The 27,638-nt window shown below is 37.7% G+C and overlaps 1 protein-coding gene across 5 annotated transcripts in view; it reads left to right on the forward strand.

The window, feature by feature from the left end:
- The window catches only part of cep152.S (centrosomal protein 152kDa S homeolog), a 47,824-nt gene extending 23,309 nt beyond the window's left edge, over positions 1-24,515 (forward strand). For 4 of the 5 annotated variants that reach the window (XM_018255420.2, XM_041588287.1, XM_018255418.2 and 1 more), the window contains 5 exons: positions 194-281; positions 490-593; positions 840-996; positions 1,299-1,402; positions 8,690-9,813. In XM_018255420.2, the coding sequence (XP_018110909.1) occupies positions 194-281; positions 490-593; positions 840-996; positions 1,299-1,402; positions 8,690-9,558 (1,322 nt within the window). In that variant the 3' untranslated portion in view covers positions 9,559-9,813. Of the gene's footprint in view, positions 1-193; positions 282-489; positions 594-839; positions 997-1,298; positions 1,403-8,689; positions 9,814-23,871; positions 24,028-24,137 lie in introns of those variants that run through there. The other variant, XM_018255421.2, reaches the window with a different exon arrangement.
- Positions 24,516-27,638: the final 3,123 nt, after the last annotated feature.

Here is a 27,638-nt window from a genome sequence, read left to right on the forward strand (position 1 = left end):
TTATGAGCTTTATTTGCTATATATAGGTTGTAGTAATATCGATGAGACAATATTGTGCCAATAAAAAAATTAGAAAAAAATGCAAGCATATTTATTTATATATATATATATATATATATATATATATATATATATATAGATAGATAGATAAAATATGTTATGTTTCACTGCATTTACATTTCTTCCATTACAGAAAACCACATACTTACAGAGGAACTGAAAAAGCAAAATAGCGAGTTGCAGAAAAAACTTGAGCTGACAGTTGCACAGTCTCCTGCATGGTAATTTTTATTTATTTATTTTTTCAACTAACCACCTGACTTTTGCTGTTATTCAGTCCTTAATTTAACTAGCAATTTCTACACCGTCAATATAGGCAGCGAGTTAGTTCTTTTTTTTTTAATCAGAAGGCCTGTTTATAAGTTGATTTGTTTTTGCTTCTCTGCCTCTTAAAATTATGAAATAATTTTTAAGTTGCTGTAATTGCAGCTTGGAGCCAGCAGAGGGTGGCAGTGAAGGCTGCACGATGTGTAATGGCACTGCTTTAGAAAAAATACGTGTTCAATACATCAAAGCTGTGGACAACATCAAAAGTAAGTTTGGAACTGTTAATAAGGAAAAATACATACACTAATCATGTGCTCAAAAATCATTCATTCTTTTTCTCACACACAGAATTTCTTGTTTAATGACACTCTTTCCAGTGTAGAGATGCTAAAAGATAGGCCCGCTCCATGCAAAAATGTTCACAGCACTACTCTAGAACATTTTCCTAGGCTTGGTGAAGCACATTCGCTTAATGTGATATTTTATTGTTAATTATCGTCTTCACTCTGCAGATGATATGCTTCGTTACATTCATGAAAGTAAAGGTAGAGCTACTGAAATGCTCAAATCTGAAGTTTTAAGAGAACGACAAGAAACTGCTCGTAAAATGCGGACGTACTACTTGACATGCCTGCAGCAACTTCTAAAAGATGATGGGAAGAATGAAGGGTAAGGTTTTCATCCAACAATATGGGCAATAGGTTCGGAAGTACAGATGGAATGAAAGGTATTGTAAGGTACGTTAGTGTATTTTTTTTATTAATGGCTTCAGTCACAATATAAAATAATATAATTGCAGGGCAGCTGAGATAACATCATAGGTATATATTTATTTATTTATTGCCAGATTCCAAAATTGTATTTTAAAATAGCAAAGAGGAATTCATAGATATGTCAATGTTTATAGCTGAATATGTCTTTTGGAATTGATAAACAATTATTAATTCATAATTAATTGTGTTTTAAAACAGAGCTGAGAAAAAAATCATTAATGCTGCCAGCAAACTTGCTACTATGGCCAAGGTTTTGGAATCTCCTGTTTCTAAAAAGTTCCAGCTCAAAAGCCTAAAGTCAGGTATGAATAAACTGCACCTACTGAAAGCTGAGTTTTTAATATAATTAATGTAGCCGTGCAAAAAGCACATTTTGGCCCAAGTACCTTTAATGAATGTGGTTCTACTCGCAACTGACTGCAGGGAAAATTTGCACAAACGCAGCTGAAGTTGTGAATGCTCCCTAGGGAACCTTTCCAGACCCAGGTGGCCAGAACAGGATTTAGTTGTATTAGTTCCTTCTCTTAACAGATTACTGAAGGTGCAATATCTGTCTAGTGTTGATTCTCCTACAGCAACTGAGGCTCACTGGCATGAGAGCAGTTAAGGTGGCCATACACTATAAGATCCGCTCGTTTGGCAAGGTCGCCAAATGAGCAGATCTTAACCCGATATGCCCACTAACGGCTGGGCAATATCGGATGAATCCGAACGTTCGGCCCTACAGTACTACAAATGGGCTCCTACGGGTCGCAGGACCACATCAACTAGAAGATTTGCAGATTTGTAGGCCGCGCACTCCTGGGACACCAACACGAACCGCTCGTCTCCAAATGTTAAAAGGTAAACTCTTTATTTTTAAGACATACAATCAATCAAACAACAATAGCGTCTGAGGTCTGACGCGTTTCGTGATAATACACTTCCTCAGAGACCTCTGAGGAAGTGTATTATCACGAAACGCGTCAGACCTCAGACGCTATTGTTGTTTGATTGATTGTATGTCTTAAAAATAAAGAGTTTACCTTTTAACATTTGGAGACGAGCGGTTCGTGTTGGTGTCCCAGGAGTGCGCGGCCTACAAATCTGCAAATCTTCTACCTGACCTTGGCGTTCCTTCCTAGTGACGGACTCGGGGCTGGCTGCACCCGGGTCACCATCTCTGCAGGGTAAGATTCGCAGCACAGCTTTCACTGTTTAACCACTTGTGTAGCAGACTTGAAGAACCCGGTGTTTATATTCAGGAGTGGGGTCCGGGGCATTGTGCACCCGGACCAACCAATGTCTACGGTGAGCAGGGTTGAGTCAGCTTTAAAGTTTCTGTAGCTGGAATCTATTCCTGCACTTTTGTCGTGTTTAATAAGATTTTTTAAAAAATCCCAGAGCCGGATTTGCTCTCTTTGTAAAGCCACATCAACTAGCCAATTTGACCGATCAATATCTGGCCTGATATCGATCGAGAGGACCCGTCGGGAGCCCCCACACATGGGGACCGATATCGGCAGCTTTAATCTGCCCGTGTATGGCCACCTTAAGAATCGCAACTCACACTGATTCCTCCATTTCAGGAGGAATGTCAGCTGTCAGTAGGCATACAGTTGCACATCTTTAAAGTGGCACATATGAGCAACATGATTTTTTTTTTATCTTGAGAATTGAATGTCTCTTAAAGGAAAACTATACCCCCCAAACAATGTAGGGCTCTATAAAAAGATATTGCATAAAACATCTCATATGTAAAATCCTGCTTCATGTAAATGAACCATTTTCATAATAATATACTTTTCTAGTAGTGTGTGCCATTGGGTAATCATAAATAGAAAATTGCCATTTTAAAAAATAAGGGCCGCCCCCTGAGATCATAAGATTCACTGTGCACACATACAAACCACATGTTAGGTCACATGAGCCAATTAACAGACAGAGTTCTGTCTTTTGCTTCCTCACTTCTTCCTGTTACAGTTAGTGTTGTAGTATTTCTGGTCAGGTGATCTCTGAGGCAGCACAGATAGAGTCACGAAATGGTGGTTCAAGGCAAGAGATGTAAAAGGGCAATATTTATGTAAATATATATTCCAGTATAGTAAGATTCTTTAATATGTCATTCAATTTGATATAAACTATCTGTTGCTTAAATATTCATTTTGGGGGTATAGTTTTCCTTTAAACACACCGCGCTTCCTGGTCCACGTATTCTCTATGGATATACTCATTTCTCCTTATTTCTGCTGAAGCAGATCACTATGCAAGTTATTGAAAGTGCATTTATTTTTTGTCAGGACAGAAAGTCCTGCTGACACTCTTTACAGTGACTGATCCTAAGGACTGGGATCCATTGGCAGAAACAGTCCACGAGTGGGTAATCTGTGGATTCAATGAGTTATATATTGTTCTGCTTCCGCTATGGTCTTGAGTCACTCAGAAGCTGGAAAGGGAGTCTGTATAGTCCAAACTGGCCATAAATGGCCATGTCCATTTTGGTACAGAAACCTGGTGCAACTGTCCACCACTCCTCTTGGTATATCTAGGGCTATTGTGTCAGGGATAACTTGGCACCATAACATAAGAATGTTATAGATGGTGTGAATGAGACCTGTAGGCCAGCTTTGAAGAAGATGAGGTCTTCCTGTGGACAAACAATGGCGTTTGGTAAGTCAATTAAACTGAAAAAAAATGGAAGCCAATTGAAAAGTTGAAAGTTAAAGTCCAACTCCTTAACCCTTTGGCGTACGTGCTGGCAGGCAGGGGCTCTATCTGCAAAGGACATGCTATGTACATTATTGCGCAGATTAGTGGTTTCCTCTGCATCGGCAGCTTCAACCACCTCAGCAGAGAATGGGCAGCATTGACAGCCCCCTGGGCAACAAGGCTGAGGGGCTGTTATGTTAGTCCTGCGACATAATTGTCGCAGGGCCAACCTCAAAGCAGCAGACAAGATTTTGCGTCTGCTAAACTGCCTGTCTTCCTCTTTCTTCTGCACTGCTGCAAAAAACAAAAGAGGGTTTTGCTTTTTACTTATTCATTTTACCATTTTGTGTTTACCCCTGAAAACTGTTTATTTTTGCAGCTTGACTATTGGATCATCTATTTTAGCCACTAGTTACGCTGTTTGATCAGTTATTTTATTTCATTGATTTGCAAAAAATTTTTTGTTTTATTGCAATTTTATCCCTGCATTATTGTTCCTTATGTATTTTTAGCATAGCTTTGCTGTTTGGTGCTTTGGTATAGAAAAGTGTATTTTCCCTTGTTGGATTCGTCAGGATACGTTCTTGCCAAAAATATATATTTTTCTGAGGGTCTTTGTACCTTCAGTAGTCTTAATAATACACAGTCAGTGGGATCTGTTTTCAGCAGCTGAGTTGGCATGCATGAAAATTCACCTTTTTCATTTGGGATTGATATATACCACATACTTTGGTAAATCTATGCATATTGGGCATCAATACCTCTGTTTTCAGCAGCAGGCATGAAAATTCATATGCATGCTTTTCATTTGGGGTCCACAAAGGCCAGCTGCTTTGGTATATCTATGCATATTCTGCATCAATCTGTTCAGTAGATCCTTGGCATCAATATTTAAGTTGTTTTCCAATTGTATGTAAAAATTGGATAAACCAATTGTAAATCTATGCATATTGGGCATCAAACTATTCATTATATTTAGGGTGTTTTTTTTTTTTTGTTTTTTTTGTTTTTTGTACGTAAAACATTGCTTGAGATAAATACAGGCGATATTTAGAAATGTCCTAAAAACCTATACGTTTACAAAAGTTTTGCAGTTTCGTGTAGAAAGATGGCTTTAACTTTCCAAAAACAGATGGTTTTAAGGGGTCTTTGTACTGTTAGGGCAGTGATCCCCAACCAGTAGCTCGCGAGCAACATGTTGCTCTCCAACCCCTTGGATGTTGCTCCCAGTGGCATCAAAGCAGGTGCTTATTTTTGAATTTCAGGCTTGGAGGCAAGTTTTAGTTGCATAAAAACCAGTTGTACTGCAAAACAGAGCCTCAATGTTGGTTGACAATCCACATAGGGGCTACTAAATGACCAATCACAGCATTTATTTGGCACCCCAAGAACATTTTTCAGGCTAGTGTTGCTCCCCAACTCCTTTTACTTCTGAATGTTGCTCACGGGTTCTAAAGGTTGGGGATCCCTGTGTTAGGGGGTCCTGCGGCACATCATATGCAGTCAGGGGGCTTTGTTCACAGAAGGCAAATTGACAGCCAAGAAAATTCATATGCACTATTTTCATTTGAGGTCCACATGTGCCCACCTGCTTTTATATATCTATGCATATTGGCCATAAAACTGTTCAGTAGACCATTGGCGTCAATATTTTGGGTGTTTTACAATTGTTTGCAAGAAATTGGGTGAGATAAACGCCACCAATTGCAATATTTTAAGATGATTTTAAGAACATAGCTTTGCAGTATGGTACTTTGGAGTAGAAAGACCTAATTACCCATTTTGGATTTGTCAGAAAGTGTACTTTTCAAAACTATATGGTGTTTGGGGGTCTTTGTACAGTTGCAGGGTCTTGATTTTCAGAAATGTCATAAAAATCACTGACTTTAGTGTAGCTTTGCAGTTGGGTAGTTTAGAGAAGAAAGATATAATTACCCATTTTGGATTTGTCAGAATGTGTACTTTCCAAAAATATATTATTTTTAGCTCTCACCATAATTTTTTGTTGTTGCTTATATCCCTCATAAAACTGGCAGTGTTTATAAATTAGTGTAAATTATAAGCCATCAAAAAAGTATGCACAAGTTAGATTTTAAGGTCTTTACATGCTATATATTTTGATAAACCTATGTATATTGGGCATCAAACTGTTCAGCAGACCCCAAGCGTTTATATTTAGGCTGTTTTATCTTGGTACCTAATAGTATGTGGGAGATAAGATGTTGCCATGTGGAAGTTTTGAGGTTATTTTGTAAATGTCAAGAAAATCGCCAAATTTAGGAAAGGTTTGCCGCTTGGTGCTTAGGAGTAGAAAGACATGCATACCCAATTTGGATTGAGGGGAATGTCTACTTTATGAAAATATATGGTTTTATGGGGTGCATGTACTTTTTTTTTTTTTTGTACCTTTGCCCTCCAAAAATACTGTTAATTTTGTAGTATATGGAATTATGGAGGCCCCTATATGCCACATACTTGGGTAAACCAATACAAAGTGGGCATCAAACTGTTCAATGGACTCCTGGCGTTCATATTTAGGGTGTTTTACATTGGTACCTAATTGTAAGTGGGAGATAAGATGCTGCAAAATGGAAGTAGTTTTGAGATAATTTTCGGAAATCTTACCACAATCGCCATATTTAGGAACACTTGCAACTTGGTAAAATTATAAAATTATGTAAATGTGTTGATTTTGGAATTACAGAACTGATGGCTCGTATGGAGTGTCACATATGTTTAGAAACAGATCCGCGCACACTCCAGATTATGCAGTCTGGGAATGGACACCCTTTATTATGCTGCCAAAAAAATCAACGTTTTTGGAGGGTGTTTCGGGGGGGGAACACCCTCCTTTCATTGTATGGAGTGTCTTAATTTTGGGGCCTTTATAGGCCACATACTTTGGTAAACCAATACACATTGGGCATCAAACTGTTCAGTGGACTCCTGGAATTCATATTTAGGGTGTTTTACCTTGGTAGCTAATGATATTTGGGAGATATGATGCTGTAGACTGGAAGCTCTGAGGTAATTTTTCAAAAAATTCACACATTTTTATAAAAAAAATTATAACCTTAGGAAAGAATTGCAACTTGGTAGTTTGGAGAACATAGATATATTTACTAGGGATGCACCAAATCCACTATTTTGGATTCGGCCGAAGCCCCAAATTCTTCACAAAAGATTTGGCCGAACGGAATACGAATTTACATATGCAAATTAGGGATTTGATGGGGAAAACATTTTTTACTTATTTTGTGACAGTCACGTGATTTCCCTCCCATCCCTAATTTGCATATACAAATTAGGATTCGGTTCGGCCGAATCCTGCTGAAAAAGGTCGAATCCTGCATTCAGTGCATCCCTAATATTTACCCATTTTGGATTCGCCAGAATCTGTTCTTTTTAATAATGCACCGTTTTCTAGAGTAAACCTACTGTTAGTGGAATATTTGGCCTTGAAATCAGAAGTATGCGGTTTTGTGGAGCGGCGCTTTGGAAATTTGGTAGTGTACTGATTGGAGTTTTTGATCTATACAAGTGAGAAATCTCCATAAAACTATATATATTTGATATTCGTGCATTCAGGAGACCTAGAATTTGCATATCTACGGTGTTCTCATACATAAAATAAATTATGTTTCTGAAATATGTTTGTATTATTATTCTTTTTTTTTTTTACTTTTTTTTTTTTTAAGACACTTAGAAGCCTATTTATTTTACAGAAGTGGAATTACACCAACATCCTAGCATATTTTGAAAGCTTAATTGTCCTCCTGAGAAAAACAATATATCGTTTTCCTGGGTAAATTAAAAGACCCTCCCAGGAAAGGCCCCTAAAGTGAAAAATCGCAAAATGTTCAAAAATGGTTTGGCAATAAAAGTACCAAATTAGCAAGCATTGGAAGGGTTAATCTAGTCCTCAGAACTCTTCAGAAGCCACAGCTTGAGCCATTACTGGCTTTTCCCCAAATGGAAAGTAACATTTCTCATTAATATCATGGTCTTCTACAAAGACAAGTCTCTCCCCAACTGCACTCATTTCTCCCAGTAGTGTCTGCTTTTAATAACAATACTTTCTGTTTACCCAAATCTTCAGAACAACAGAGGACTGCCTATGTATGATGGAATTGGGAATGGCCTTTCTCAGAGCCAGATGTTCAGCTCATTAACATTACTGCTATATTGTCTTTTCTACTCATGATGCAAAAAAGGCCTTCATACAAGTAACTATATGTAGTTTGACTTCTGTAAAGGCCTCTGCATTCTTATCCAAAGAAAGCCATGCTTTTTGTTGCTAGTTAAAATATCTGACTCCAAAATGGTGATCTGATATATCTGGATCACTTTTATTTCCACTTAAACTTACGCAATTATTACGCAATTATTATTTTTGCTAAAATGTCATCCAAACCATGATTTTCCTTCTCACCACCTTCTCTCTGTAATTATTTCCAGAACTAACTTGAGTACAAAACTCTTTCTCTGCTGAGTGTAAAATGTAATTGCCTCAACATCTGTCTTTTTTTGTGTTTTGCTTTCACTAGGGAAGAAAAGTTTATTACACAATTTGTGTGTGTGTTGACCTTGTTTATGTTTGCACTTGTTGATTGTGTCCCTCTAACATGTTCCACTTCTAAGTGAATTCCAACTTATCGTGTCTTTCTGCATTAACTATACACATCAACTCCCTTCATTAAGGGTGTATTTTTAATCCTGTTTCTGTAGTGGCTCATAGGGAAGGAGGTAGGAACAAGTCACCCGGGCAATTCATTCCGAACCCGCCCGCAACCCACAAATCTTGTTCAGAAGTTAGCTTGAACTTGACCAACCTGCACATAGATACACAAAGTTAAATGGGTCGAATGTTACTCATGGCTTTTTATATACATTCTCTGCAGATATGCCACAGAAGGAAAATATTTTGACTGAAACTACACAAGACCAGAGAAGCTTACTGAAGCCAGCCCACAATAAAAATAATAATCCTTTGGATCAGAATGTTGACCAGCAGACAATAGAGGAGCTCATCAAAAGGCATGTTCGGGAAAAGTCTCAATGGAACAAAGTAACAGATGCTGAAGGAGCTTCTGCTATACACGAGAATTCTTCTTTTCCAACACTTAGAAAACATTTTTTAGATAATGCAAATTCCCAGTTTACCACCACAGTGCCATTTCAGAAAGTAAAAGCCTTTAGCTGTATTGATTCCAGTACTGAGTGTGTCCCTGTCGCTCATCAGGAGGAAAACGAACAATCCACTTTGAAAGCTGGTAGATTATATCCCAACGCTGAACAGCCAAAGAAAAAATCAGGTCTGCAAAAGTTTGATCTGCAAGAAACCCCTGTGCGGGATGAAAATGGAAGCAATGACTGGAGCTGTATTAGCAGTAAAAGCCTGTTTCAGCATCACCCTGCAAGGGGTTCTTTGAAAATGGAACCGCTGATTTTAGATGTTGAAGAGCATTCTTCAGCTGCAGCTTTATGTTCTCTTACTCAGGAAAACCATGATACATTTAGCAGTGGCGATAGAAATAAACATTTTGCTCACGTTGCAAAGAGAAAATATGTCAATCCAAGAAAGTATTCTAATAAGATCCAAGAAACTTCTCCTCCAGCTACAGGAATTCATCCAGAATCTAAATTATTTTCAGATGTAGGTCAAGGCAACAAGCTGCCATCAAGAAAATTGTTACTTGACTTTGCATTATGTCCACAGCAAGACAGTGGTTTTGACAGCCCATTCCCCAATTTAAATAGTTTCAACTAATAACTGAAATTGCACATGCTATAAACAATTAATTTATAAGGGAACCCTTAACTTTATGGTTTATGGAAACATTGTTTCCTTGTATGTTATCTACACTATGTGTTTACAACCTTGCGTTTTTTTAATGTGTTCTTTGTGCAAACAAGTTGTGTGGTTATTTTCTATCATCTTGTGTTCAAAAATCTATTTTTTTATCCATATTTATGTGTTTGTGTTTGATTGCCTTATTTATAATAAAGCTAATTTGTGAAGTGTCTCGAGTTGAATTCTATACAGTGTCAATTTTAGTTTGCTGATGTTTGGCCTTGGTAAGAAATTAATTCAGTATTTTTTTTTACCTGACATCAGAGCAAGAACAGGTAGTTACAAGGAAAATAAACTCCCTTTATTTAAAATAGAAAGTAAGGCTACTGCATTTTGGCCTCTGTATTGATAGTATTAGTAGCCTATAATAATGTCACCTCCTTGTGATGAAGACTTTTGTCTTCATGCTTTTCTGTCTATTTAAGAAAATGGAACAAAATAATGTTTTAAAGAGGAAATATTTTACATTTCCATTCATGTACTTTAAACATGATAATACATATCTCAGGCATATAAATAATGGTACAATAATGTTACAGTTTGTATTAATTTACCTCTGTATACATTTTCCTCTTCTTTTTTTTTCCCCTTTTTGAGATTACATACATGTAATGTTAAAACATCATAGCCATGACTCTCAATCTTTGGATTTAGACTAAAAGTAAGGTTGTACTTTCGGTTTCCGCTGTGCAACAAAATGTTATTTCATGTGGTATACATTATACATGTTTAAAACCTTCTCCTGTCTTCTCTAACCATGCATGTTATGAGTTATTGTAATATAATTGGGGGATCCTGGAGAATTATTCTCTGTGTATACCAAAAAGTCCCTTGGAAGCACTGCGTCAATTCGAGTTGCTTTTCATATGATAGAGTAGTAATGTAGATTTCCCATGTTTCAAAGAAACTTTTTACCCTTATTTCTTTCTGCATAGAGGCTTCAAACCAGTCCATATTAAACAAGTGGGACAGTTTTTACCGAAAAAGAGAAATGGATGGGGGTCGAGGTTTGATCCACTCTTGGAGGATATTTTTTTTTTTTTTTTTTTTTGCTACTGCGAAGTTATAATTAAAAGTCTCTTACTACCTTTAGTTAGTTTGGATGGGAGGTGTGTTTTGAGACCTAGGGTGGCCCATTCTGGAGGAATTGGGGTAAAATTTAGAAGGTTTGCATTAGAAAAATATCTTACCTCCCTCCAAAATTTCTTAATAATTGGGCAGTTCCAGAGAGCGTGAAACATATCTGCGTCCTATTGATTACATTTCGGTCAATTTATTATGTTGCCATAGTTTTGGAGGGGAATAATAGGAGCAACATTTCTCTATAAGAAGGAATGGGGAGTGCATTTATGCAGCTGCACAGTGCTTCCAGGACGTCTGCCATATCTAAATCAGGTAACCATTTTGTCCATTTCCCCGTTCCCTCTTTTACTTTGCTATAGTCATATAATTCAGTTTCTCTTATAGTATTGTGAGATAGCCCCCTTGCTTGTGACCCCCTTTTCCAGGACTCTGTCTAGAGAGTTATCCCAGTCTGAGTCTGATAAATGGGTACAAACTTTTTTTGTGTAACTTTGTATTTGCATGAATGCGATATTGTGTGAGTGCACTATTGCGAATTTTTCTCTGAGTTCCTGGAATGTCATCTGTCTTTTGAGGTTTTTATTCACTGTATGTTTAATGGCTGAAAGACCCTCCACTTTCCATCTCACAAAGGGGTAAGAAGCCTGTCCGTGTTGGAATTCTTCATTACTTAGAAAAGTATTGCGCAGAGAGTGGTGGGAGTTTAAGTTGTATTTAGATCGTAATGTGTGCCATACCTGCCAAGTGGACATTATTAATGGGTTACTAGATAGTTCCTGTGAGATTTCCTGCTTGTGTAAATGTAGTGTGTTGATTAAATTTAGAGGGTGTGTAAAACAAGAGTCAATGTCCCACATCCTATATATAGATGTTGAATGTAGCCAATCTATTAGAATTCTTGTGAGTGCTGCTATGTTATATTGTTTAATATCTGGAAGATGTAGGCCCCCATGCATTGCCTGCTGTTGCATTTTTAACATGCTGATTCGGGGTCTTTTGCCATTCCAGATAAAGGTCCGAAAGAGTGCAGTGATTTCCTTCAGGTTGTTTTGTTTAAGCACAAATGGCAATGTTTGTATCAAATACAACAATTTCGGAAATGCTATCATTTTGATTTAGTTCGCTCTGCCTATGTTAGAGAGAGTGTGGTGTTTCCAGCTGTTAACCTCATCTTTAAGTGTAATTATTACACGTTTAATATTTAGGTCATATAATTTGTGATAATTGCGTGGAATGGTTATGCCAGGATATTTTATATGATCCCGTGCCCATTTTGGTTTGTAGTGTTTGCTCCATTCGTATGTTTTGTTAGAGTTTAAAGAAAGGGCTGTAGGTTTTTCAAAGTTAATTTTAGGTTTCAATATTTTTTATTGAAATTTTTTTTTTTTTTTTTTTAAATAGAACATACAGTCATAAATATGACATATCTTATTAATAACAGTAAAATGTTTACATCACAAGATAAAAACAGATAAACGGACCAGGTCTGAACTTTAATGTATAAAGAATTGGTTAATAGCTGTAATTATACATTAAAACATTCTTATGAAATATTTGCTTAATCTATAGGACCAATCACACTACAACTTTATTTTTGTATTTTCCTAAATGGAGCAGAGCCTAATAGAAACTGGGGGACCAAGATCCTCCCTGCTAAGTTTCCAAGGGTCGCATCCATCCCTTAAGGATATATGCAGCGCATTTGTGTCCTTTTAACTAATAAACTTAACGTATTATTTTTATTTGTAGATATGTCTACTATATTAAGGGATACTAATATGAAGTTCTATCGCTTACTAGTTTATATCGATAACCATTAGTAATCAAATAATGAACAAATGAACAGGGATTGTCTAACGGGACATGTCACTGAGTATATGGATAGGATAATTAGCTATAATGACCAGTTGTTTAAGTATTGCAGAATCAAAGTAAATTTAACTAGTGAGAGATCTAAAATTCAGATAATTTGGATGCAGGATACACTGACAACCAAAGACTCGCCCTGTCGAGAAAGGTTTGTAGATTTCCACATTTAACAGCCCAAGACTTCTCAGCTGTCAAGTTGAAATCCACTTTTTTCAGAATTTCTGTAATTTTTGGAACATATGGAGATTTCCAGTTATCAACAATTAGAAGTCTTGTGGATACAAATATATGATGTAATATGAGCCTCTCTCTCTTGGGCAGGTCCCTGATTCCCAAGTGTAACAAAGCCATACCTGGGGGGATATGAGTAAGGTTAACTGGTAATTTTTGTAAAACTTTTTCTACTTCTTCCCATATTGGTGTAATTTTAGGGCAGTGCCAGAAAATATGGTCCAATGAGCCTGTTTGGCCACAGTTCCTCCAGCACAAAGGTGTTGTTCTGCTGTCAAATTTGGATATTTTTTCAGGCGTCATATACCATTGCCAAACCATTTTGATCCAGTTCTCATGATGTGAAACACAATGGGATGCTTTCTTTAAAGATTTTAGGGCACATTCCCAATCTTCTTGTGAGATGTCAGTTTGTAAAGTTTCTTGCCACTTTTTCAATTGCCATTTGGGTGTGTCATCTTTTAATGATAATAATGCTCTATATAATACTGATGTTCCTTTTTGATTATTTTTTTCAGATTTTAGCAGTCTATTTATCTGGGGAGGTAAATTTATTGGATTAGGGGGATTTTTAGATAGAAATTTATGTATGGTAAGATATTTGTTGTTTTCAGATCTAGGAATATTGTAAAGGTTTACTAATTCATCAAATGTTTTCAGTTTAGTGTCATCAAAAAGTTTGTCTACCGAATCCAGGCCTAATTCTATCCAGTTACCTATATCTAAGCCTTTAATCATACTAGATAAATTTATTATGGGATTTATTTGGATATTTGCTAATGGGTCTTCACTGTTAAGTTTAATAAATTCTTTCCATACTCTCAAGGTGTTGGCTGTAATGGGATTGGAGGTTTGCTGTTGGGTTTTCCATATCAATCTAGATTCCAGAAATGCTCTATAGTTTTTGAGGGGGAGTTGGTCTTGTTCCAAATGTATCCATTGCTTGGACAAGTCATTTGTCCAAATCACTCTAGATTGTTCTAATATAGTGGCCTTATAGTATTTTTCTATGTCTGGGACACCAAAACCTAGTTCTGAGGAATGTAGGGTTAAAATTTTATTTGAAAACCTAGAAGATTTATTTATTAATACAAATTTATTTATCATTCTCTGTAATGAGGTAAAGAATTTTTTGGGGATTCTAATTGGGATATTCCTAAATAAATATAGCAACTGTGGAAGAACCATCATTTTAAACGCAGCTGTTCTACCTAACCATGAGAATTCTAATTTGGAAAGTGCTTCTAATTTTGTTTTTATCTTGGTAATCCAGGGCTCATAATTTTCTTTATATAGTAAGGGTAGAGATGGGGTAATATAAATTCCAAGGTATTTAATTGATTTGGTTGACCATGAAAAAGGGCAAGTACCTTTAAGTGATTGGAGTGTATCTTTTTTGATATTGCAGGGTAAAATTACTGTTTTTTGTTCATTCAATTTATAATAAGAGATATTTGAGAAATTTTTAAGCTCTTTTCTTAGGTTTGGCAAAGATACAGACGGTTTTTGTAGGTACAATATTATGTCATCTGCATAAAGTCCTAGTTTTATTTCAGAGTCATAAACACTGACTCCATGAATAGTTTTGTTTTCTCTAATTTTTTGTGCTAGAGGTTCCAGTGACAAAATAAATATTGTTGGTGAAAGTGGGCATCCCTGTCGGGTACCATTGGTGATACTAAAAGGGGCAGACAAGGAACCTGAAGATGATACCATAGCTGTTGGTTTTGAATATAAGGCTAGAATAGCTTTTTGTAAGTAACCTACACATCCAAATTTGGTTAGTATACTGGACAGATATTTCCAATTAACTCTGTCAAACGCCTTCTCAGCGTCTAAGGAGACGAAGAGAGTAGGCGTCCGACAGAGCCCGATTTTGTGCAGAAGTGCAAGAACTTTCCTGGTACCATCATTGGTGACTCTACCTTTTACAAACCCAACCTGGTCTGGGTGTACTAATTGTGGAATCAAGGGAGCGAGCCTGTTAGAAATTATTTGGGCGTAAATTTTTAGGTCTGTGTTTAGCAGTGAGATAGGCCTATAACTGCTAGGATCACTAGGGTCCTTGCCTTCTTTGGGAATTGTGGAAATAACCGCAGTTAAAGATTCTTTAGGAAATATGCCTGTTGATGCCACTTCATTATACATATTGGTTAATGGTCTGGATAGGATATTACTAAATTTTTTGAAATAGTCATTAATAAAACCATCAATTCCAGGTGCCTTATCATGTTTCAAAGATCTGATTGCTATCTCAACCTCTTGTTGGCTAAAGGGGAGATTTAGTTGTTTTTGCTCAAACTCTGAGATTGAGGGTAGTTGAACGCTATCTAGATATTCATTAATCTCTAATTGGGTGGGGTTGTGTGTTTCAGGATCCTGGCCCAGATTATAGAGTGACTCATAATATGATGCTAAAGCATCAACAATATCATTGGGGTGGTAAGTCATGATATTCGATTTTGGATGTTTAATTTTTAGTATTCTTTGAGCCATTCTACGGCCTTTTATCTTATGAGCCATGGCCTTGCCTGCCTTATTCCTGTCTGTGTACCAATTTTCTTTCATAATAGTCTGCCATTTGTCATATTGTTGGTATAATACATCTGTTAATTCCTGGCGTATCGATTCCAATTTGGGAATTAATTCAACTTTTTTGTTTGTGTACACTGCCTTTTCCAATAATTTAATTTCTTTCAATAATGAGTCTGTTCTCTCTCTTCTTCTTTTTTTAAGGATTGCACTTTGTTGAATAAAAATGCCCCTCATATATGCCTTATGGGCATTCCATAAGGTTGTCTTACTGGTTCCTGCTCCGTTATTTATTGTAAAGTACTCCTCTAGGTGTTTTTTAATCATATGGGAGGATTGTTCTGAGTGGAGTGTGATTTTATTCATTCTCCAGATGGAAGCACTTGGTGGAGAGCCTTGTATCCTAACTTTAACTGTTATTGGGGAGTGATCTGACCACGTCCTAGTACCAATTGAGATGTCAGAGATGAGTGGAAGTGCAAATTTATCCACTAGGATGTGATCTATTCTGGTAAAGGAATGGTATATTGAGGAGTAAAAAGTGTATTGTTTTTCTTTGGGGTGGAAACATCTCCATACATCATACAATTCTGAAGAAATTAAGAAAGATTGGATATTAGCTGGGGGTTTTTTGCGTATGGTTGTACAGTCAAGGTTTGGATCTACTACCGCATTTAAATCACCTACAATGAAGAGGTGACCTTTGAAGATGTTTGTAATTTTTTTCAGTTTTTTATTCAGGAATTTTGCCTGATGTTGATTAGGGGAGTAGATATTTACAATTGTGTATTCCTTTGTATTGATTTTACCTGTAATTATGGTCATTCTTCCATCATCACTGTTATGAACATTGGTCAGATCAAACCCCAATGAATCTTTAACAGCTATCAAGACACCACATTTCTTTTTGTCTTTCAGTGTGGAGTGATACACATTTGAATAGCCAGTGAGCTTGAAACAAGAAGCCCCACTGTCATTCAAATGTGTCTCCTGAAGACATACCACATCAGCCCTCTCCTCTCTAATTAATTTCTGAAGTAAGTACCTTTTCCTGTTAGAGTTCAGGCCTCTCACATTCAATGATAGAATTTTAAATTCCTGTAACATAATCATTAAAATAAGTGCTATAGGTCATATGTATTACATTTAAATTGACTCTGCTCAAAGCAAACATTAGACTTATCCTGTGAAAATTTTCCAATAAATTCAGTCCATATTTCTCAGTGCTATGGGAAAAAAAAGGGGTTAGTAACAAGAGAAAATATAACCAAAATAGAAACCGTGCTAGAGTTAGCATCTCTTAAAAGTTCCGTCCCTAAAAGGAAGGAAAACAAAGGTTAAAGACCAGGTGTTATTAGACCTTCAGGCCTAGGTCTATTATGTTAACCTGCAGAAAAGAAAAGAACTGTTCACCTCACTAGGGGAATCTTAGGAGGGAAAAGTCCTCAAGTGGGGGAAAAAAAGTTTGTGGACTAGGACACTGAACCATTTTGTCAAGGCCCACCAGAAGCTTCAGCAGATTTATTGTTCTCTTCCTTGTCATCGGACCACTCCATCTGCTGAGGTTTAATGGCTCTTGGGGTAGATCTCCCCTCTCTTGGGGCAACTATGGCAATGTTCCACTGTGCAAGGAGATCAAGTCCCTCTTTCACATTTTTCAACACATGGAGTGTTCCTTGTTTGTGGATCAGTAGCTTGGTGGGGAAGCCCCATCTGTATGGGATGTTGCTGTTCCTCAGGGATGCTGTGACTGGTCCAAAGTCTCTCCTAGCTAGCAAGGTGGTCTGCGAGAGATCCGAGTATAACGCCAGATCTTGATATGGGTCAGGCAACTTTTTCCCTCGTCTGGTGGCAGAGAGAAACTCTTCCTTCACGTGATAGAAATGTATTCTTATTATCACATCCCTGGGTACCCGGTCAGGAAGGAAGTTTGGTTTTGGAAGTCTGTGAGCTCGATCAATAACTAGCTCACTCTCTGGGGTCCCAGGGAGAGTAGCTTTTAAGATGTCTTTGACATATAGCTTAAGTCCATCAGTTGATACACTTTCAGGGATGCCCCTAATTTTGACATTGTTGCGGCGGTTGCGGTCCTCCGCATCCGCTATCTTCTCTTTAATCCACTTTACTTCATCAGCCAACTCATCATATGCGTCCACCATTTCGTTGTGTGTGATTGTTATGTCACTTATTTTATGCTCAATTTTTGTTACACGCTGATTAGTTTCAATTGCAAATTGAGACATCTGATCAGTTAGTACTTTCATGTCTGCATGTAGGGCGCTTCTAAAAGATAGCATGAATTCCTTTAAAAAATTCTGGGAGATCGGCTGATCAGTGGTGGGAAACTGCATTAAGGGGTCAGATACATCAGGATTTATAGACTGTGTGTGCTGGGCAGAGTCTGCCTGACCCCCCTGACTATCTGCGCGGGGCCTGGATTTAGCTGGGCTCCTTGATGTAGGTGTGCCTGGAGATGTGTCACTGCTCTCCTCACGCTGTACATCAGCTTTTTGGGGGGTCTGGAGGCTATGAGGTGATGCAAAGGGGGATCCCTGTTGTTTATTTACCATGTAGGTGAGAGAATCCTGTGTGACAGGGTTGTGTTGGTCTCCATCTCCATAGCAACCGCCATCTAGGCCCTCAGTGCTGTATAAAGCAGTCAGCTTTCTTGGTCTGGATTTTTTCTTCTTCCTCTTATTATCCACTCTGCTGTAGTCCATGGTGTTCTAGGGGTATTCCCCTTCAGTTTCGCTCTCTGAAGCTTTTTTAGGGTGCTATGAGCTGCTTTTTACAGTGTCACTATGCAGAGCTGCAGGCTCAAGCTGCCATTCAGCTCTGCGGTTAGGCCACGCCCCCCTTTCAAAGTTAATTTTAAATCCTGATTTGTCTCCGAAGAGTTGTATTTCTTCAAAAATAGCTGGCAGAGAATGTTCTGGGTGTGATACATAAAAAATAGCAGTTATTTTACGTTCCGTTGGACCAAATGCGATGCCTTTGAATGTGTGCATATCTTGTAAAACTCTGAGTAGGGGATCGATTGCCAAGTTGAATTATAAGGGGGAGAGGGGGCAACCTTTTCTAGTTCCTCTACGCATTGTAATAGGGGTCAAGTTAATATTATTAACAATGAGTGTGGTATGAGGGTAAGTGTAGATTGCCTTAATGTAGTTTGAGAATGTATATCCAAACCCCCTGTATTCCAGTATGTTGATTATGTGTGGCCAAAGGACCTTATCAATGGCCTTCTCTGCATCTAGACTTAATAGTATGTTATTTGTATGACCCTGGGAGGGCTGGTTGGAAATAATTGTCGCTGCTATGGCTGCCCTGATGGCTTTGATGGATTGTCTGCCATGTACGAATCCTAGCTGATGTTCTGTATATCTGATGTTCTGTATATCTGATGTTCTGTATATCTGATGGTGTGTATATCTGGTAGGATGTTCTGCAGACGATTGGCCATAGTTTAAGTCGCTATTCAGAAGAGAAATAGGGCAGTATGAAGCAAGATGTTCATGTTTCATTGGTTTTGGAAGTAGTATTGTAAATGCATCAAGTGTGGGGGAATCTCTGAATATTGGAGGATTGTATTGAATAAGTCTGAAAGTACAGATTGTATTTGTATTTCTACATTTTTGTAGTATTCATTGCTGAGTCCATCAGGTCCTGGGGATTTCACGTTACCAAGATTTTTAATTGCTTGCCTACCTCTTGTATTGATATGTTTGTATTTAACAAGTCCGTTTGATCTTGAGTTAGTTTTGGTAGTTTGGCTTTGTTTAAGAATGTAGTTGAGTCTGTAGGGGTGGGAGAAGTACTGGTATATAACTCTTTAAAATAGTTGTAAAAGAGGTTTTGAATTTCGAGGTTCTGTGGTACGTCATTTTGTGTTTGGATTTATGATGGCCAGAATGTGCTTTCGCATTCCCCTTGGCTTGGCTAGCTTTGCTATAAGCCTACCAGCCTTGTTTGCTTTTTTGGAAATATCTGTTTTTGTTGTAGTCAATTTTTCGGGCTACATGGGTGGTAATTTGGTGTTTAAAGTCTCTTGGTTTCCTTGTATTTAGTTTCTGTCTCGTTAGTTGGATAGAGTATAAAGTCAGTATAAGCAGTTTTGACCTGATTGTGTAATTGGATATAAGTTTTTCGGAATTCCCACTTCTTTTGGCATATAGGAAATAATGTGGCGCCTCAGAACTGCTTTAGAGGCTTCCCAGAATAGCACTGGATCATCATAATGTTCAAGGTTATCATCTTTGTAGTTTTCCCAGGAAGTTATAAGGAACTTTCTAAACAATTCATTTGTTGACATGTATGATGGAAATTTCCAAGAGTAACATTTATTTGTTGGGTTGGTTAGTTTATATTTAAAATGGACCGGGGCATGGTCTGAAATTGCAATTACCCCTATAGTAGCCGACAATGCACGGAGGGCCATCCCCGCCGATACCAGAATGTAGTCGATGCGTGAGTGGGATTTGTGGACATGGGAAAAGAAGCTGCAGTCTTTCGTAGTGGGGGTTGAGCATGCGATAGGGGTCTACCAAAGACCATTGGGGCATCAAATAATTACTTTCTAGGTGGTGAGTGCAAGTGGTCTGCCCTGAATGTGATTTTATCCAGCATTTGATCTACTACTGCGTTGAAGTAGCCTCCCACTATTAGGTGTCCTTCCATTTGACTTGCAAGTAGTTGCACTAAGTTGGCATAGAAAGGGTGGTTACATGTATTGGGTGCATATATGTTTAAAATAGTGTATTCAGTGTCGTTGTGCACAGATGTAATCATGTTAGAGATTTGTTGAAAAGGATGGCTACCCCCCTTTCTTTTTTAGTGTAATCTGCATGTATACATTCTTGGATCCAGGCATCTTTGAGTATAATGTTAGATGTCTCCTGCCAGTGTGTCTCCTTTATAAGTCAATATCTGGTTTGCTTTTCTTTAGATGGAGGAGGATTTTTTTACGCTTTTGTGCTGAGTTCAGTCCTCCAGCGTTCCATGTAATTATGTGTAGGGAGGATTTATTAATGACAGAGGTACTTTGGTCTCGTCTAGAGTGGGGTGTCATAGCTGCGGGTAATATGAGGTTGTGTGAGAGTTTTCATCCTTTAGACTAGGCCCCCGTCCCAGCGAGCTAGGGTCTTTGTCTGGGAAGATATGTATCTGTTTATAGAAAGTACTGAGCCTTCTGATATGCATTTCTGTGATCAACTGTGTTCTGGTGTCATAAACATTTATATTAACATATAAAAACATTGATAGAATAAAAAAACTGTTAAATTGTCTTTCATCATATTATCCGTTTAACTTTTTAACATTTCCGCCTTCAGCGGGTTCTGTTCAAATATCTGATCATTTTCGTATTTATAAATCAATAATTAACACAATAGTAAAACTTTTATCATTGAAATTAACTTCATTCCTGTTTTTACCGTCCGCACAGGGGTGAGGATATTATGTAAGTTTGGCAGGGTTGCCGGTTTATAACATAACTAATTATGCTCTCAGATAACATAACTATTGGCACATACCCTGCCTATCAATTTATATTCATTAGAAACTATCATCATTCAGTTCCAAAGTGTGCTTTGGCCTCTTGTGATTTTTCAAAGGTTAAGGTCCTTCGCTCATGGGTAATTCTAAGTTTTGCCGGATATTGTAATGTTCGGCTAAGTGTTTGCATATAGGCGAAAACTCCCTTCTCCTCAGGTTTACAGAGGGGGAGAAGTCCTGGAAAATCAGGATTGTTTGCCCGTTGACCAACAGTTCTCTCTGTTTTCTATATGCTTGTAGCAATTGTTCTTTTTCGACATGAGTGAGGAATTTTGCAAGTACTGGTCTGGGTCTGTTGTTTTGCCTTTCTGGGCCTATCCTATGTGCCCTTTCAATTTTTACCAGAGGCAGTGATGGGATGTTTAGGGCCTGACATACTTCTGTTGCCAGTAATTTGGGTAGGTCTGCTTGTTTGATTGTTTCTTGGATACCTATGAAGCAAAGGTTATTCCTTCTGCTTCTGTTTTCAAGGTCACCAACCTTGTCCTGCAGCTCATGTATGAGTTGTGTTTGTACACTGACCTGGTTTTGCACATGAATAGTTTGGTCTTCATTATCGCTAGTTCTCTGTTCAACCACATTTAAGCGTTGGCTGTTGGTCTTTATTCTGCTTAACGTGGTATTTATGGTCTGTTGAAGACTATCAAATTTTTGATCAAAGTACGGCATTAGTAGTTTTAGGATATGTTGTGGATTATTCTCAACTGCCGTAGTTTGGTCTTTTGTTCTGCATTGGGTAGGTCTGAACTCAGTCCAGTGAATCCTCAGATTCCTCCGGTAGGGGCGAATCTGGTTTAGCGGTCTTGTTTTTTAATTTACCCATTTTTGTGCGTACAAAGAATATTTTTCCATATAAAGGGTCAGGCTCCCAGTGTTATCAGGTGTATGTCTGACTTTTGTGTAGAGTAGCTAAACAATCACTATCAAGACCAGAATATACACTTTGGTTTTTGAATTTTTGTGCCCGGCTGGGGTAACACAATATTAAACAGTTACATTTTTTATTTTATTTTTTATTTTAACATAAACAGTATAGCAGTTTCGTATGGGAACAAAGGACAAGAAAAAAAATAATTGAAAGGACAAGTAGAAGGTAGTCGTTGTATATAGGTGCTGGTCTAACTAGGTACCAGATTTAGTTTACTTTCTCCCAAGGTGGTGCAGGTGGTGGTACCCTTTGGTATGGAGTAAGGACTCTATTTAAGAATTGACTAGTGTCCACTCCAGACTTTGGTTGAGTAATATCCGCTGTTTCCCCTTCCTTTAATGTACCCTATAGTACATCTATAGTGGATGTGAGGGGCCACATTGGTTAGCCAATTTGCTGAGTTGGATAGTTAGGCTGTAACTCAGCAACTGGTTGATGTGTGTCAAGGGGTCTGTGCTCCTGGGTTGCCACTCTTTCACCTTCCTTTGCTGAGTGATAGTTGTAGAGCTGTTTATTCAAAAAAAAAAAATCCATGCCCTGCAGTCTGATTATTGGGTTCCAGTATGCCTGCACTCCCTTATTGGTACTATTCGACACTTCCAAGTGGGTGAAAGTTATGTGTGTACAGGACAATTCCGATTGTGACCAAGGGGATGACTCCACAGTTTGAATTCTCCTTTAAGATATGGCGATCTAAGATATAGAAAGACACCCTTATTGGGAAAACCCCATGTCCTGAGCATTCTGGATTACTGGTCCCATACCTATACCATTAGCTCAACCTATATTTCATGAAAAGGCTTTATTTATATGAAAGTGTTTTACCTATGGGATGTTTTATTTGATATATTTTTATAAATTCTCTGCAATTATGAGGGATAGTTTCCCTTTAATAAAAGTTCTGCCCTGTTTAGTGCAGTATTTTGGTGTTGTTTATTAGTACTGGAGCTAGTTTGTCTTCTCCACACACTGTAATGATGTACAAAATCTCCTATTCTGAATTCCCAGGCACTAGGACTTTATGTATTTGGAGTCTTTGGAAGAAGCATCATGCTTAAGGCCATCTAATGCCAAAATGTTTTTTAAAATTGGTCTTGAATTGAAGCTAATTTACTTACTTCACATCAAGCACTAAGTACTGTAATTTACTAAGTGCTGTAATTTTACTACAAAGCAATTGTCAGAAATGAAGAATTGTATATGAAAAAAATGGCATTGCTTTATTTTGGTTTTCAGATACAGATAACATACTGTATACCTGTCTATTCATGTATATAAACTCTATATTGTGACCGTTCCTTGGAGTGGCAATATTTTTTGACGGAAGAGACCACAACACACAGTGTAACTTCAAGCAGGTATTTCTTTGTTTTATTCACAGCTGGTTTTCTAGACAACAAATGTAACAAATAAATTGCAGTCCATTCCTCTGACTCTAGAACAGACTGGTGTACTGGAAGTCTGAATACCTCTGACTCCTGCTCTTTGGGCAACTTAATAGAGTAGATTCAAATATTTTAAAGGAAAACTAAACCCCCAGAATGAACACTTAATTAACGGCTAGTTTATATCATATTAAGTGACATATTATAGACTCTTACCAAACTGGTATATATATTTAAGTAAATATTGCCCTTTTAAATCTCTTGCCTTGAATCGCCATTTCGTGATGGTCTGTGTGCTGCCTCAGAGATCGCCTGACCAGAAATACTGCAGCTCTAACTGTCACAAGAAGAAGTGTGGAAGCAAAAGAGACAACTCTGTCTTTTAATTTGCTCATGTGACCTAACGTGTATGGTTTGTTTGTGTGCACCGTGAATCCTAGGATCCCAGGGGGCGGCCCTTATTTTTTTAAAATGGCAATTTTCTATTTATGATTACACATACTACTAAAAAAGTATATTATTATGAAAATGGTTTATTTACATGAAGCGGGGTTTTATAGCTGTTTTATGCAATATATTTTGGGGGGTATAGTTTTTCTTTAATCAGTATCTTTTTTTTTTTTTTTTTTTTTTTCTCATCCTCACAAGTCTATAAATACAGATTGCCAAAAGAGGAAATGGGGCATAAGGTCAGAGTTCCGCCAACAGGAAGTATGGATGCATGCCTGACCCTCACATTCTGCAAGCTTCGGGCTGCCCTCACATCACTAGTGCCAACAAGTTGAAACAAGTTTCTCAATGCAGGTTTGTGTAAAATGTAGCAGCATGGAAAGGTTTATTCACCGTTAAATGCTGATCTTTTTCATATATATTTTTATATACAAATGAAATGTTTGCGTTTCTTTTGACCTAAGGACATTAGTGTGCAGAAATATTCTTCTTGTATCAAGTCATTGAATGGGAAAGTGAATTTTTCGTTGAAGGTAAAGCAGAAGACTGTCTTGGAGCAATCGCCAAAAAGAGGTTTAAACAAAGAAACTGCCAAAGGCAGAACATTGTTGAGCAGCCAGAATATTGAAATCTTAATTTTCCAGGAAACCTTTTCTCCCTCCAGGCTTCTTTGCTGTGTAATGTCTTTATATCCAGACACTGCTATTTCATTGCTAAAATTGTCTTATAAAGGAAAGCTTTCTAAAGTTGCAAAAAATGTCAAAGATTTATGGTTCAAAAAGCTGCTTCTATCTGTGCATTCCTGGTCACTGCAATATGCATGTGTGCTTATTAAAGCAAACCTGAAATATTTATTGCATACTTTCTCATAATCATTGGCACACGGGCAGAATTTGGACTGTTTCCTGTAGTTATTTCCTAGACCTGTTGACTTGTGTCCTGTGATTTAGACCACCAGGTTAACAGTTGGGGCAATGCAAAGACTTGCTCTATGGCACATGGAATGTGTTGTAAATTGGATCTAAACTCAAAAATAACATTGGAATATGACTATTTGATCTGGTATATCAGGGTCCTTGTTTGGATATGGTATGTACCGGAATTTTTCCAACCTTATACATGGCCACCATAGGGGGGGGCACAGAGGGTACTGCTGTACTGGGCAGCGCCGATGCCGTGCCTCACCTGCCGACGGCCCTAATAGTGGAAGTCCTGAAGCTGTGAAAAGGCCAAAGCCACAAAAGGAGCTGAAGTTGAAGTCTCAAAGCCACGAAAAAAACCAAAGCCACAAAAGGAGCTGAAGTTGAAGCCATGAGTTCAGTTATATCTACTGAACACCAATTCTTTTTAGTTTATTAAACCCCTGGCCACCAATGTATTATTTTAATACTCTCTATGGGGCAAATTCACTAACCTCCGTAAATTCGCCAGTGACAGCTTCGCTCATATCGCAACACTTTGCCAGATGTAGATTCGGCAGGAAACTGCTAATTCACTTAAATCCGAAGTTGCGTCCAGGGCGCCGAACTCTGGTGAAGTTGCGCTAGCGCTACTGCTTGAAGCGAAGTTGTGCTAGCATTGGCTAATTTGCATACGGCGGGACGTTAAAGTTGAATGGACGTATATGTTGCAGCAAATACATTGCACTACACAAGCCCAGGGAAACCTAAATAAAATAGAGTTGTTATATTGCCTTACACACGAGCCCACTGTATAGTTTATGTGCCATATGTTAGGAAATGTATGGGGGAGCCCGGGTACCCCAAAAAAAAATTTATGGACTTTTGCAGCCTATCACCCTGAAACAACTAAAAGACACCAGCGTTTTTTGGGACTAAAAATTGAAGAAGCCCTATACATTCCATTGCACTTCGTCTGGTCTGAGCTGGCGAAGGCCAGTCTGGCGCAACAGGTAACGTTCAGTAAAATGTGCATCTTAGTGAATTTGCGAAGTAACACTCTTTCGCCAGAGAGCTACTTCGAGTGCAAAGTATCGCTAGAGTCTTATCTCCTTCGCTAATAAAGTTTCACCCTTTAGTAAACTTGCCCCTATGTTTTAAAAAAACATTCTCTGGGGCCCAATGTTTCTTTTTAACTTGTAGGGGGGGCCCTGGTGCCAATGTTTTGTTTTGTTTTTTTAAAAACTTTTATGGGCAGCCCTGCTGCCAAGGTTTATTTATTTTTTTTATAAAAAACTTGGGCCCTGACCACTAATGATTTCTTAAAAATATTTATTGAGGTCTCTGGCACTGATTTTTTTTAACTTATGGGGGCCCTGACCACCAATGATTTTTTAAAAACTTTTATGGGTGGCCCTGATGCCGTTTTTTTTTTTAACTTATAGGGGGGCTCTGATCACTAATGTGTTTTTTTTTTTTTTTAAACTTTTATGGAGGCCCTGGTGCCACCATTTTTTACTTATTAGGGGACCCTCACCATCAATGGATTTTTATAACTTGTGTGGGAGGGGGGGTTACCTTTTTAAGCGCTGATGTCTGTGTTGGAGGTTGAGCGGGACCTGGGATGGGCGGGGGGGGCTCAGAAAATGTTGTTGTACGGGGCCTGGGATTTCTTATGGCGGTCCTGCATGTATGGGACCTTTTATCCAGAGTGTTCAGTACCTGGGGTTTTCTGGATAAGGGGGTAATTTGGCTCTCCATATTTTATGTCTGCTAAAAATTCATTTAAACATGAATTAAACCCAATAGGACTTTTTTTACTCCAGTAAGGATTAATTATATTTTAGTTTGTATTACATACAAGGCACTGTTTTATTATTTCAGATTAAAAGGAAATCAGATTTGAAATATTTGATTAAAATGGGAGTATATGGCAGATGGCCATACCATAATTTGGAGCTTTCTGGATAACTGGCTTCCAGGTAAGAGGTCCTATATCTGTAATGTAATTTCTTTGATATCTTTTCAATACTTCAAATAATGTTAAATTTTCTCCCTTTTTAATTGGTGCCAATAAAAAACATAAAAAAATTAATTTTGTTTATTGTATTCATTCTTTATGTTTAGCGGTTTCTGAGATATGTGCATTTTAAGACTGCTAATGCCAAGTTTGTGTTGCAGCAGCTCTCACTGAAGGCCATAGGGTCAACGACTTGAACTGTCTTCGCACTTTCTCGATTAGGTTGCTGGGACTATGACTTTAAGACCGAGTTGTTAAGTAAACTGGCAGTCGTCTAAAACTGCTATTATCTCAGAAACTGTTAAAAATAGAAAAATGCAAAAGCACCAAGAGGGTCACTTATAAATTATTTTTTTTGCTTTCAGGTCCCTATTAAACCTAGAGATAATGACAGTTATACTATAACCACACAAATGCAAACATAGTCCAAAGGATTCCATATACATTGATTTAGCAGTAGGGTATTCAGTTACCATATGTAAATGTTTCCCTTGAACTCTAGATTACTTGTATAACAGTTATTTGAAATATTTAAGAACAAGCAATGTAATGCTTCAAAGCAGCCCACATACAGTACATTAATTATTATTACAGTCCCCTGCTCTTCAATTATTGTAAGTTTCAAACAATTTAGACATTTTTGGTTTTTATGCTACTGGACTGAATATGGATATTTTACTAGATGATGCAGCTGGCAAAGTTTATATAACATTTTAAATTAAGACTAAGGAAGTTGAAATTGTAACATATTCTAAACTCTTAGTACAGGAATGGGACCTGTTTTCTAGAATGCTCGGAAACCTGGGGTTTTCTGGATAAGGGATCTTTCCCTTATTTGGATCTTCTTACCTAGTCTACTACAAAATCATATAAACATTAAATAAAAACAGTGGGCTGGTTATGCTTCCAATAAGGATTAATTATATCATAGTTTGGATTAAGTACAAGCTACTGTTTTATTATTATAGAAATAGAACATTTTAAAAAAAATCTGGATAAAATGGAGTCTATGGGAGACACCTGTTCTGTAATTCAGAGCTTTCTGG

Source organism: Xenopus laevis, chromosome 3S, assembly GCF_017654675.1.
Source record: "Xenopus laevis strain J_2021 chromosome 3S, Xenopus_laevis_v10.1, whole genome shotgun sequence".
NCBI classification, from domain to species: Eukaryota; Metazoa; Chordata; class Amphibia; order Anura; family Pipidae; genus Xenopus; species Xenopus laevis.